Below are 12863 nucleotides of genomic sequence, written 5' to 3' on the forward strand. Positions count from 1 at the left end.
CCCAATTGTTTTCAAAATCTCCCTCTTAACAGGTTCAAAATGTTGGCATCTCCGTCTTACCAGGCTCAAAATGTTGCCATGTTTTCCAAGCAATTTCCTAGCTCACATTTTTCTAGGATGGTCCTGGTGAGGTGTGAACGGTGAAAAGTACTGGATGTGTAGGTTTTTTTTATACAATCCATAATCCCAATTTGGGGAGAAATGCCCATTTCTGGTTTTGGATTATTACAGAGGGACCAAGAATGAGCCCAATAAGCGGGATGGTGTGGTTCATTTGCTAAAGGTTTACATTAGCCACAGGTGTAGTAAAACACATCACATTGGGAATTGGTGTAACTTCTGGGACTGTGTAACTGTGCCAGCTGCAAAACTGTGTTATAGCGTGTTGTGTTGGAGACACAAATATTTCAGATTATGCATTTGCTATAATACAAATCAGACCAGATATTTCCTAATGTAAACATCTTGTCCTCGTGATAAGGGTTTACGTTAACATTTAACCCTGAAACATCAGAAATGGGTGTCTGTTTGAATAAATATAACATTTCACAAGTACCTTGTCTTCTTACCATGCACGTGCACCAGGCCGTCAGTTTAGAAGTGCATTTTTTAATGCGGGAAATATTATTGGTCGTGAAAGTAAATAAAATTTGTAGCTCACCTCACACCAAAGGTTGTTTGTATTAAGGTTGTAATTCCCACACAAGTGAATATTGTTCCAATTAGCTGACTAACAGTGTATTGGTCTTTCCCAACACAAAGAGCCTCAGCGAGAAGAAAGGGTATTGCAATTGTTCCACTGAAGCATGTCAAGTAGTGCTGTAAAACAAGGGTCCCAGTTTAGAGTCAAGTAAAATCATGTATTTGTTTATTAAATATCAAGGCCACACAGAATACAAGTAAGAAACGATTTGCATAAGGACAAGTCATGTTACATGTGATAGTTAAATTGTGTGGGACTTCAGGTGAAAAACTTTAGTGAGAAATGCAATTTCAGTGAAAAACAACGGTTTTCACTGCAAAGTTTTTTTTTCAGTAGAACGTTTTTTGGACGAAACACTAAGATCAGGCTACACCCCGTTTGTACAGCAAACTTTACCCAGGACCCCATTAGTTCAACACAACCACCTGCAAGACGCATGGTTAAAAGTGCCAGCACTTGTACATACATTTTCTGACTGGGGTCAGGATAAATTGAATTGGTGTGGAGTAACTGTGAGCCTCGTGACTGTCAGGCCCAAAGTGAAAGTACGAGCCTCAGAAGTAAAGTTGAGGAAAATCTGAAGTTTTTACTAACGGGTCTGAGAGGGATAGTAAAGTGGCAAAAACAGAACAATGAGCTAGAAAAAGTAACACCTGGAAAGCAAGGTAAAGCTTTTTGACACTTTCTGGCGCTTTAGAGCTGTCATCAGTCCCACATTAAAGTTATAGTCAGAAGGTTTACATGGCTCTGCCCCATCCATGGCACTCGGAAGAAAACTGAATACCAAAGAAAATGACTTGCAATGGTATGGAGAGAATGAAAAATTCAAATATTTTGTTCCTTGTTTGTTGAACAGCCACGTCACTTTTACTTGTGACTAAAGTGTCATTCACATATGGATCCATTAAGTTTCAAACATTTTTTTCAGGGGAGTGTTTCACCAGACTGCTTTTCAAAAAAAGGTTTTTGGTTTATTGACTGACATCGAGTTATACAGTTTCCAGTTATATAGTACGTGATCCACAGTTGGGGCGCATGCCACTCCGTAGCAAACTTTATGAAGTCTGCCTGCCAACATAATGGCCCACCGCCCTGTTTAGGGTCAGCGGACCTCAGCTTTCCATTGATGGAGTCCCTGTTAGCTCCACTGATGGAAAGCTTCCTTCAATGGTCTGTTGGAGTAGGGGAGATCAGAGGAATTGCATTACATGCTGACCCTATTTAGGTGATGAGGGAGAGAAAAAACAAATAATGACCCCCACAACGAAGAAAAACAATCTCTTGTTGTGGGGATCATTTGTTTTTTGGTTTTCAATAACAAACTTCAACTTTGGGAGTTTGTTTTTGAATAAAAAGACTGTCAAACTAAGGGGATGGCTGATAAAACTGATGGAGGCCATCCACCAAATGTTTTGTACCTTGACAGGGACTATCAAGACACAGAAAGCACTGCTGGGCCAGCTTTGACCTGAATTTGTTAAACAGTAGTCCGCCATGGTGGCAGAAGTAATGTCCTCTTCCACCCTAAAGGACAGGGTTCCCTTTGCCAAAGTCTAAATCAGCATCATATTTTAGTGTGTGAGGCGATTGAAATGTGATGGGTGTAGTGGTATATCATATGTACAATGAGAACAAAAGAGTAATAATGCAATGTTATATTATTATTTTGGAATGGTTGGTTTACACATAGTGGCAATTACCTTGAATCTAATAGTGCTAGAAGTACTCCTCATAGAGGAGATATATTTGAAGAAGTCTATTGCAACTGGCAAGAAGGTGAAATGAGCACTAGCGATTTTTTTTACACAGGATTTTAGGAACAGTGAGAAAATGAATTTGAAGGTTGTCAGCACACATTTGCCAGTACAGTGAATGCAGGTGAGTGTTTCAACCATGTAGGTAAAACCTGAACTCTAAGATGAGCAACCCGAACAATGGTTTGTTTCTGGCTGAGAGAAAGGGGACTGATGGATGTGAATGAAGTGGCCTGATATTGTGTAAAAGAAAAAAAAAAAAGCACACTGACTTCAAAGTTAATACCTTTCATGAGAGAAGAGATGCCCACAAACAAATTTACTCAGTACTGATTTTAAATAAAAGTTGTAAATGTGCATTCATGGGTTTTATGACCTGATTAGTTACTAATAAATTACTTTGATACACCCACAAACCTTTCCTGAAGTATGCCCACAAAATGTGACAGCCACAGGTCTTGTGACATATTTATAAAAACTGTCCTGAATTCCTCTGTGTGACAACATAGAAGCATTTACACAAACCTAAATGTGCATGTTATCAAATTACACATTATGATATCAAGGTACCATTGTGGAATGGCACAATCTATTTTTCTTCATTTGAGAATTTCTTTTAGTTGGTGGAAAAACTCCTTCTGCTAATTTAGAGGTTTCCCCTTCCTTTCGCAACCATGAAAGGAGTTCACTTTTACCTTTGACAGTACTAAGGCCCTCATTATGACTTTGGCGGTCGTTTTCAAAGACCGCCAAAGCCGCTGCAGCTAGCAGACCACAAGTGCTGGTGGTTTGCTGACCGTCATATTTGGAGTCATTGGAGGACTTCCGTCCATTTATGGGGGGGAGTCTGACTCCTGAAGAGGCAGTTGCACCGCCATCACCGCCATGGCAGCAAGACTCCGTCCGCCGCATCACGAGCCATAATATGGCTTGGCGGAGTCTTGCTGGCATGGTGGAACTGGCGGTGTTGAAACCGCCAGAACGAATCCCCTCCCAGATGACCTCCTCGAAGGAGAAGGCAAGTGATCACCTGAAAGGGGAGGGGGGAGAATGTTGGGTGCATGTGTGTGGTGTGCAAATGTGGGTGCATGTGTGCAAGTTTGCGAGTGAGTGGGGGTGCATGTGTGCAAGTGTTTGTATGCAGAGCGGGGAGTGTGTGAATGTATGCATGGAAGAGGTGGGGTGGGAATGATTGTGGATGGGGGAGGTGAGGGGGCGTTGTGGGTGCGTGTGTACATGTGCTTGTGTGAGTGAATAGAGAGAGCAGGCGAGTGTATGAATGTGGTGCAGGAGGGAGGGAGGTGTGAATGTTAGCAGAGGTGCAGTGCGAATGTGCGAGAAGGGGTGTATGTATCTCAGTATGAGTGCTGGTGTGGGTGTATGGATGGATGTGTACGGTTTGGGGGTGTTTAAGAGTGTGTGAAGGGGTGGGAGGTTGTAAGTGTGTGGATGGGTACGGGGTGCATGGAGGTGTGGGGACATTTGTGCATTTGTGTGCCGGTGATAGGGATGGGGATTCCTGTGACCAGGTGCATTACTGCCAGGGTTTTCATGGTGGGGTGACTGCCACGGAAAGCCTGGCGTTCTGCAGCCTTGTAATACAGCTGGCAGGCAGAGGCCTGCCGCCAGGCTGGAGGTTCTCACCGCCGGCTGTGTTGGTGCGACCGCACAGGCGGACCAGGCGGCGTTGTGGAGGTTTGGCTTCTGCCAAACCCCACAACTTGTGATGTGGCAGTCTTACCGGCGGCTCTGTGGCTCATGACCGCCAGCCTCGTAATGAGGGCCTAAATCTTCAAATATTTTAAGGGTGTGTAGGGCTCTGAAAAAAGTCTGAGAATGCCAAAGAAATTGAATTTTTGTGGGTGACTTCTAACTTAGTAGAGAAAACATGCCAAGGAACACCCAACCCTTTACTTATGCACAATGCTACATCATCATAGTGTAATATATTGCACAAGAATTAAAGGATTTATGAACACAAGATCACCTGTTGTGAATAACCTGCATTTTTAAATTGAGCATGTGAGTAGACATTCAAGGGACACTTAATTCATTTCGGACACCTACCTGGAGCATAGTAGAAAAGTGGCCATTCAGTAACTAGTTAAAAAGTAACAGCAGAAATGCATTACCCTTTAACACATCAATCACACATCAACACTTTTATTAAGTTTGTATACTTCAGTTCTTCACCCCTTCAATGACATGACTAAATTCCCTTTTAAATATGCATATGTAAGTCTATCTCCAAGCATGTACTCTTGTGTTCAAATACCAAAGGCTTACACTAGGATCCAATGATTCCTGTTTCTCATAAATGATATCTCTAGTTAACATCCTTTTGTTTGCTCAAAAATTGTTTGCCCTCCATCACCTTTCTCTTCAGCCTTATTTTGTGACTGGATGGTAAGTGTTTAATTAATTGTTTTGGGTGAAAATGCTTTGCTTCTAGTACATTAGCCCTATGCATAGTTTTCAAGTGTACTGTTATACTTGAATTTTCACCTTTTTATAAACAAGACATTCAACAAGGTTAGCTTATTCTCCTATGTGTTAAAGGTAAACCTTATTCTAGAGTATAGCTGATTTAGACATTTAATTACTTGTTTCATCTGTCCCTTCTGCCTGGCTGAATCATAATAATATCATCAATACACGTCACTTACCAAGTTAGATGCATGATCCAGTCACCTTGTAACATATATATCCTCATTCTCATAATAATTTATGTATTGTGTCACAAACAAGGGAACATTTGAGCCAATTGGGGTCCCAGTAAGACGGAGAAGAAATAATTTGTCATGCAAAAAAATGTACAGAGGCACTATTTTCAACAGTTGTCTCATGACGGCTATGCGCACAGCTGAGAGACCTTTTTTTTGCATTTGAGGTGTCTAAAGTTCAAACATATGTCAGAATTTCACTAATGTATGAACTCTAAACAGAACAAGTTGGAAACAGTGACCAGAGATTGTCTCTCTCTGCTTATGACCTGTTCTGTTCAAAATTAATACCTTAACTCAGAGAAATTCAAAGAACTTTAGACACCTAAAGGGCAAAAACAGGCACTCAGCTCTGAGTAGAACTATCATGATTTGGCCCCAGGAGCATTTTGTTAATTCATTTCTTTTCCTAGCATTATAGATAACTTCCAATACATTCCATAACCACTGCATTGCGGATATTCATGTTCATATATGATACATCCATACTACAGAGTATTTGATAATGTTGTAGTATCAATGCTTCAATTTATTTTAAAAACTGTTTGTGTTTTATAAATACGAGCTCATTTGATTTATTATTGGCCTTTAAAAATTGTTAACTACTGAGTCCATACCTACCAGTAGGGTCTGAACGAAAGATCCACTTAGTTTTATGCACTTACAGAAGCATATAACATTCAGTATTTCAGGAGTTGTTTGTTACAAATAAACCTGCTCTGCAATTCACCAATCTTTAACAATATTACTTTACTCTCATAATATTCAACATGCATACAACTTTTATCTTTTTCACAACCAAAACCCTATTATTTCACATTTTTACAATTACTTGTTTTCTTTGTACAGTCATAATTCCTCCTCTCCTCATTAGATTATAATGAATGAATTTCACTTTGTTCACATATTTTTGTTTTCTGCTTTTGGCAAAAACCCGAACTGGGCTATTCTTTTGTATCCAACAAAACATTTCTAATTGGGAAAACAACACCTTCAATTTGAGTTTTCTTTATGAATTTCAGTCTTCAAATCACCTAGAACCACCATGTTGTTCTAGGATATATTAGCATATATGTAGCCACATGTATACATATAGCCACTTTTTATGCAGCTTTTATTGTAGACAATTTATCTGATGGCAGATTAATAATTAGGTCCACCTTGATAATAACCATCCTTTTCTTGCAGATCCCTTCTATTTAATCAAAAAGACACATATTTCACTAGTTTGTCTTGCTCAGTGTTGTTGATTGATTATTTCCTGTACAATGGAAAAAGTATGACATCTTTACCTAGCAGCTAAAGTGATATCATCAAATACAAGGTTGAGTGCCTCCAACCTTAACATGTTTTTAAAGCTAGAGACCTTGCAATACTTCTCTAATTCATCCTTCAAAGCCAGAAGTTGGCTCAGTGTTGGTCAGCAATGTTAGAATAACAACATACATTGTTAGTTTAGATAAGCAAAATCTAATCATAATTTCTTCTATCGCATTATTACCTTGGCAAATGATTCATGTGATAAGATGGGGAATAAAACAGAAGGCTTTTATCCCTGCCTTGTTCCACTGCACTATATACACAGCCAAGCAAAAGGCCATTCTTTCAAACTCCAGCTGTATAGGTGTGGTGGCCACCATGAGAGTAGACCACCAGTCCTCAGTTGATGTATTCAAATGGTTCCTCCAATAGCTCAGTAATCACTTCAATCAATCAAACTTTATTCGAATTTGCTAAAGCAAATCATAAAAGTAAAGGTATACATATACATCTCAACAAGATCAGGAGGATAAGACCACAGATAAAAACCGAGAAAGCAAAAAACATACATGGTAGCAAAAAACATAGATTTTCTCATTTGGGAATTGATAAACGTTGTAAAAATAGTAACGCTGGTCTCATGTCTTTAAAATTCAAAGGTAACAGAAGAGGCCAAATTAATTGGTGGAATAAAATGCTAAACCTGAGGCAAATAAGAACAATGGGCCCGATAGTCAGATTTGCATTTCCTAATGGTCCGAATCACTATTTTGAACTGTTAAGAAAAGCAAAATGGGCTTCTATGATGCACAAAGCCCTTTAGGGAATTGCAAATTGCAATTTCTACACAGTAAAAATTGCAATTTGCGATTCTCTGAATAGGAAATCACAAATAGGGATTACTTATTTTAGATTCCTATTCAGATGTACAAAGCATTTCCTAAATGCGAATTGAGCATTTAGGAAATGCGATTACCATCTACTTCAAGTTGATGATAACCATGTGCAATAAAAAAAATAATAAACACCCCAAAATGTTTTTTTTAAAATTTGCCATAGAGCACACACATGCCCCTTGGGCAAATGTGTGCTCTCCATGTGCACCACTGTTTTTGCGGTGCATTTCGGGGGGCCTTTTTTCCATGGCCATCCTTGGTTTTGCATTTCCCAGATAGTGATTTCCTAATATGAAATTGCTATTTGGAAAATAACAAAACCGGCACATTGTCACAAATGGCTTGGGCTTTCCTATTTGTGATTTCCTAATAGCGATTTCTACTTTGTAGGAATCGCTACTAGGAAATTGGTATCTATGTACATAGTATTTTGCATTTAGTAAATAGCGATTTCTATGATGTCAGTATTTAGGAAATGCAAAATTACATTTTAGTACTTCTGGCCCAATATGCAGTGTGTCAGGGATACAGACATTTTCACAGGTACACACAGGTAATTCAGAGTCTTTGAGCCAAGCACCATTTGCAAACAAAAGTTGAGGAATCAGATTCAATCTGAAGTAGGTCAGCAATCTTCTGTGATAGCTGGATATATTGAGGGTCAGATAGGGTTCCATGCCACTCATAGATTTAAGTAAAATAAAGTGGCTCATAGAACGCTTCATCAAGGCGAGGGCTCATGCTCTGCTCTTACCTTGAGGATAAAGGCCCTCTTCACCGAGTCAATATCCACTTTAACATTACAATCAAGGTTGAAGAAAAGGTCTGGTCTGCTGAGGTCTTTCAAATTACTCATAACATAGTGCAACCAAGGGATATGCAGCATATGATCAAATCCATACAGTCCCATAAATTAGTTTGTTGAGCTTAAACTCCTCTTTCAGACAGAGCAAAAGTCGGAGTAGCAGCGGGTGCAGGCGTATAAAATGTGAAATATATTACTGGCCCACTTGTTCGTGAGCAACCTCTGTTGGTGTACTTTATGGGACCTTTAAAAGACCTCTCAAAAACGTGTTTTCCGCAGTCTGGTTGGAAGTAGTTGTCGCGTACCACCAGGCGGAGGCGGCTCCTTTGCAATGGCGAAGAAGCGTCGCCCCCTTGACTAAGCCAGGAAATGAAAGATGAAACAATATTTAATTATCAGTTTATCTTTCATCTGCTGGCTCAGCCAGCAGTGTGTACAGGGTTGGGTGGGGCTGGGCTGTGGTCGGTGGGAGGGTCGAGGAGGATAGAGTGCACTTAGTGCGCATGTCTGTTTGGCCGGCCGTCGCAAGCTGGACAAACACACATGTGCATTTAGGTTTCTCAAACCCGGCTGTGTAGAAACAGCACAGACCCCAGGCTTGTGTCCGAGCAGCACTCCGAGCCACTCAGGCCAATAGTAATAACTTTAGCATGTAAGCAGTGCCAGGATTGCTGGGGAGCCTGTGCTGGTGTCCCAGCAAATGCTGGTACACCACTAGAAGACCAGTGGAACACCATGGCAGGAGGCAGTGGCGACAACGGGAACAATGTAGTTTTTTTAATATATATATATTTTTTTATTTATCCCCTGGTCTGTGCACCCCTCTCCTTGAGATTTGTGTTGGCTGCCGCTGCCCCCAGATCTCACAGCCAAAACTGACTGTAGGGATACCTTTGGCCATGAAATTATCAATAACAGTGTTCATGTGGGTGTGCCTCAACTGCCGTGAGAACTCACCAATACTATGTGTGACCCTAATGAAGGATATAATATTGTTCTTAATCAGGGGTGCCAAATTAAGTGAGAATACAGAACAATACCCAAATAATGAAAATTATCTACCCAGCCAATGTGATGTCCCTTGACCACAAAATTCCTGGATTTTGTGCTTTTGGGAACAATGACCATAATGTAAGATTTTGAAAAGTTAGTGGTCAGGTCCAAACTGGTCATAAAACTAGTAAAAAGATCAAGATGTTCCTGCAGTAGCAGTAGATGCATATAACAGGGCAGGAATTAGGCGGCCAAGTAAACATTTATAAATCCTGTTAGCTCTCATGTATGATTATAAGCATACCATAGTTTAATATGCTAGCTACAGTGGGATTAAAGGTCTTCACAACAAGGCATCACAAAAAGTGATGGATGAGCTGCTTAAATTAACCTCACCCACTCTTAATTGCCATGGCCACATTTCAATCCGTCATTTTTTATGTAATTTGTGCCATTGCAGTCAGGGACCAGCTATATTCAAAACGATATTGGCCCAACCCTCATCGGATGGTCCAGGCTAAGTTTTCTGGCCAGTCTCCATTGACCTAGAGCACAAGCAACCCCACATTAGTTTAATACCTTCTTGGGGGTTGAGGTGCAGCAAGATTCCTATGTCATGTGAGTTTGGGAACCATGTGAGGGCATCCTCCTGCTAATTAAGGGGACTTAGTTACACAATACAAAGATCAAATGCTTGTATTAATTTCAGCCACTCATAATTAGCCTGTGTTACAATTCATCATTTTTAGCTTTTTCTGTAGCATAACAGACAGTGGCCAGTCATATCCAAATCAATCTTTGCCCTGCAGTACAAGACATGCTCCATATTGGCACATCTAGAGTCACTAAAACAATGGTTTCCAAGATCAGCGTTTTTGTCAGATTTTGGCATTATTGTATCAGTAGGTGTCACAACTTAGAGTTGTTGACTTAGTTGAACAAGGATGAAAATATTTCAAATTTGGCTACGCAGAAAGCCTAAAAAGGACAAAAGAAAGGTCATCTGGGCATGGAAATTTAGTTAATTTCAAGGCTTTAATAGCTACCAGTGTTTCCTTTTCACTAACAAGATATTTAGCTCATGCCTTTGATACTGAGCAAGAACGCTGATGCCAGCTTACGTCAGGTAGAGTCTTTGTGAAAATCTACTTGTTCTTAGTCATACAAGTCTTTTAAACTGCTATTTCTCCTGTCTGCCTACTTGGGCATTGTCCATTTGTTTGCTTACTTCCTGCACATGTTTGCTACTTCCTGTTTATCATTACGTCTGCAGGCCAACAGTTCCCCACCCACATGTCCCCTCTTTGTTTGTTTTTCAGCAAGCGGTATGCTTCCTTTTAAAATGAAAATTGACCACTAAAGGCTATTATATGATATCACACTTTCTACAAATGAATAATGTGTGTTCCTTCACCAATTACTGTACTAAGTTTGTATTTATGTAGGCAGAGGGCCGTTTTTACATTAAGTTTAACTCTCCTCACTAATAAGTGTTCCCTCATTACTACTGTCAAAGCACCATAAATCACTTTTTGCCCACGTCCCCATTGCCATTTTCTTGTGAATAATATTGCATATGTCCTTGGGCTTCTGCTTTTATTTTGGACTGTACAACAGGTCATTTGGTTTCCAGGTAGTGTTTCTTCTCTTGGTTGTCTAATTCAAGAGAACTGGGTGCGCCGGAGCATGATCAGTCATTGCTATTAAGCTTCTCAGTATCCACCATTTTTAGTAAAGTGTTTCTGATCCTACCTTTATTAATACGTGAGTAGGTGTTGTGCAAGTGGGAATAAAATGAAAAAAACAATGATATTTTTGCATTCCAGTCTCCAGATATCAGTGAAGCCTAGAAACCTCAGCCGTGTTTGTGGCTCTTAGATTTTGTACCTGCCCTCTGTACTTGGTTTGGTCCTCTATTTGTATCTCCCTAAAACGTATGTTTAAAAAGTTGTTTAATATTGATATTGATGCTGAAATTGTTTTCAATGAGCTGAGTAATCTCTAAAAATACCTTCTTGCACTATATTTAGCGTGTAGATCACTTTCTAAATGTGTTCTGCTGACTACAGTCTCTTTTCCTTCCTCGATCTACGGTATTGATGAGAATTCACTTTGGAATCTCACACCAGTAAGATGCCCATATGCAGATCTTTTCATTACCAGAAACTAAATATTATTGATGGAAATATTTCAATGTAATGTCCCTGATTTATTTTAATAAAATGCATCTCTTGTATGAATACATTGTCTTCATCCTCCGCTTTTAGTATCTGCGAAACTCGTGTTCCTTTGTTAGGCCCTTTATTCCCTCTCATGGTCCATTAAAAAGGCCTTAACATTAGAATTCATGGAAAATATAAATGTGTGTGATTTGACTGCTCACAGATTTCTTGTATCAATAACAATATTAAGACCCCAAAACAATATCCAACAAATGCTTCGATTGAGTCTATCTACTACTTCCCCATTTTGTGCCCTAGCAGTTGAAACGTCTGAACTATGTTTCTTAAATATAACTTGAAACATTTGCACTTCTGATGTCATATGTAAAGCTAGCTTCCTCACCTTTCAATAACAGATGTGTTGGTACCAATTACCTAGTTCTATGATTGAACCCCCATCCTCCCACCCATGCTATCTTTTATGGGACTAAGCATGAAAGGATTCACCCTGTATCCCTGAACGATATAGGTTCAGTAGATGTACATGCCATTCAGTCCTCTGAAAATTTCATTTAGCCCTTTTCTTCTGTGCATGAAAGAGATAACGTTTCACCTCCACTCTCAGCATTTTATTAGAAACACTATTCAACAACCACAATTGAACTTTGGAGCTCTCAATCCTGCAATTACATTTCCTAATTTCGAAACAAGGAAAATTAATTACTTTCTTGGATGATTATCGTGCTCCAGGAAAAAAACATGCTTTGTTGACCACTGATTTGTATGCTTGTGAACGGTTTCAGAAAAACCTACACCTTCTGCTTACTTTTTATCAAAAGCGTGAGCTTGAAAGGATTAAAATTTGTTTGTTTCCATTACTGGATTTTAGGTCAGACTGGAAGAAAAATGGGTCAGGGATCTAATTTATCGCATTTGCTGCGATGAGGTGAGGTGAGTCATTGACGCACTGTACTGCCAATGATTTGACTCCATACACAGAAATACTTAAATCTATATTTCATCTCCTGGGTAACAGGAAAGGCAGCAATGCAATTTTTGCATGTCTGGATATTTCCCAATCTACCTTTAAATCAGGTCCTTAGTCTTGATTTTTACTACCCATAGGAAGGCAAACACTCAAATCAAAGAGTGAGGAAAAACATCCATGGGCACATCTACTGAATACCCACAAATAAACTGTAACTGGACAATCTGAATTCTTGTTAGAGCACAACTAAATATTTGAATTGAAGTCATAAACAGGCACAAGAAAAAATAGAAAACAAACCAAAAGAAGCATACGTTGCTGCACAATGGAAACACTTAAGGGGTTGCAATCACAACACACCCATCAATCCTCACACCTACAAAGACCTTGAGTCCGATTCACAAAAGTTAACCCACACTTTTGTGTAAGTTTACTACTTTTTTATAGTCACAAACTAAGAGCCGTCGGGACAGAGAACTCTGCACATAAAAACAATAACCATATCCTTTCTTTTTATGTGCAGAGAGTCTCGGCAATTGTAAACGTGCTATTAACTCAGAGTTTGTGAGTACAAAAAAA

The 12863-nt window shown here is 39.6% G+C and overlaps 1 protein-coding gene across 5 annotated transcripts in view; it reads right to left on the reverse strand.

The window, feature by feature from the left end:
• The window catches only part of SLC23A1 (solute carrier family 23 member 1), a 381822-nt gene that overhangs the window by 118558 nt on the left and 250401 nt on the right, over positions 1-12863 (reverse strand). For 3 of the 5 annotated variants that reach the window (XM_069199322.1, XM_069199320.1, XM_069199319.1), the window contains exon 4: positions 662-819. The exons of the other annotated variants lie outside the window; for them this stretch is intronic. In XM_069199322.1, the coding sequence (XP_069055423.1) occupies positions 662-819 (158 nt within the window). The remainder of the gene's footprint in view (positions 1-661; positions 820-12863) is intronic. 5 annotated transcript variants of the gene reach the window in all.

This window comes from Pleurodeles waltl, chromosome 7 (assembly GCF_031143425.1).
Source record: "Pleurodeles waltl isolate 20211129_DDA chromosome 7, aPleWal1.hap1.20221129, whole genome shotgun sequence".
In the NCBI taxonomy this organism is placed as follows: Eukaryota; Metazoa; Chordata; class Amphibia; order Caudata; family Salamandridae; genus Pleurodeles; species Pleurodeles waltl.